We start from the raw sequence: 788 nt of genomic DNA, 5'->3' as shown, positions 1-788 counted from the left end.
CCCCACCGCCCGGCCCCGACGCCGCGCCCCCCCCGGCACCGCCCGCCTCATCCCCCAACGCCAGGGCCGGCAAGCTCTCGCCACCAGCCCAGCCGCAGAATGGGGAAGGTCCATCCTCCTCCTCCTCCTCCTCTTCTTCCTCCTCCTCTGGCGAGGCTGTCCGCGTCAAGGAGGAGCCCGCCGGCAGCCCGGTGAGCGAGGCAGAGGTGCCAAAAAGTGGCGGCCCCGGGGAGGGGGGCGGCAGCCCTGACACCTGCTCCCGGACCTCATCCCCCCGCAGCCTGCCCTCAGCAAAGGTCAAGTCAGAGCTCGCCAGCCCCACGCCAGGCTCCAGCCCAGTGCCCAGCGAGCCGGGGCTGGGCACAGCCGGCGGCACCGTCTTCCTACCCCAGTACGTGTTCGGCCACGAAGCCGCGGTGGTGCCGCAGGCATCGGAGATCCTGGCAAAGATGTCGGAGCTGGTGCACAGCCGGCTGAAGCAGGGCCACGGCGGCACGGTGCCGCCTGCCATCTACACCGGCACGCCGGTGCCCAAGGGTGCCACATGCTTCGAGTGCGAGATCACCTTCAACAACATCAACAACTACTACGTGCACAAGCGCCTCTACTGCTCCAGTCGGCACCTCGCAGAGGACAGCCCCCCCGGGGCGCGCAAGCTCAAAGCCCCCCCCGGGGCACCCAAGGGTCCCCCCACCCCGGGGACGCTGCTGTCCCCCCTGGCGGGCGACGGGCAGGGGACGCCGGCAGGGGATGGGGACGCCAGCAGGGATGCCACACCGCCGGCCGCC

At 71.7% G+C, this 788-nt stretch overlaps 1 protein-coding gene across 1 annotated transcript in view; it reads left to right on the top strand.

The window, feature by feature from the left end:
* The window catches only part of ZFPM1 (zinc finger protein, FOG family member 1), a 42,538-nt gene that overhangs the window by 40,457 nt on the left and 1,293 nt on the right, over nucleotides 1–788 (top strand). Inside the window, 1 exon segment of the mRNA XM_019471525.1 lies at nucleotides 3–785. Coding sequence (XP_019327070.1) covers nucleotides 3–785 — 783 coding nt within the window.

The sequence above is a fragment of the Aptenodytes forsteri genome, unplaced genomic scaffold, assembly GCF_000699145.1.
Source record: "Aptenodytes forsteri isolate BGI_AS27 unplaced genomic scaffold, ASM69914v1 Scaffold50, whole genome shotgun sequence".
NCBI lineage: Eukaryota > Metazoa > Chordata > Aves > Sphenisciformes > Spheniscidae > Aptenodytes > Aptenodytes forsteri.
The sequence above is the reverse complement of the archived record's forward strand: the minus strand, read 5'-3'. Positions and strand labels throughout refer to the sequence as shown.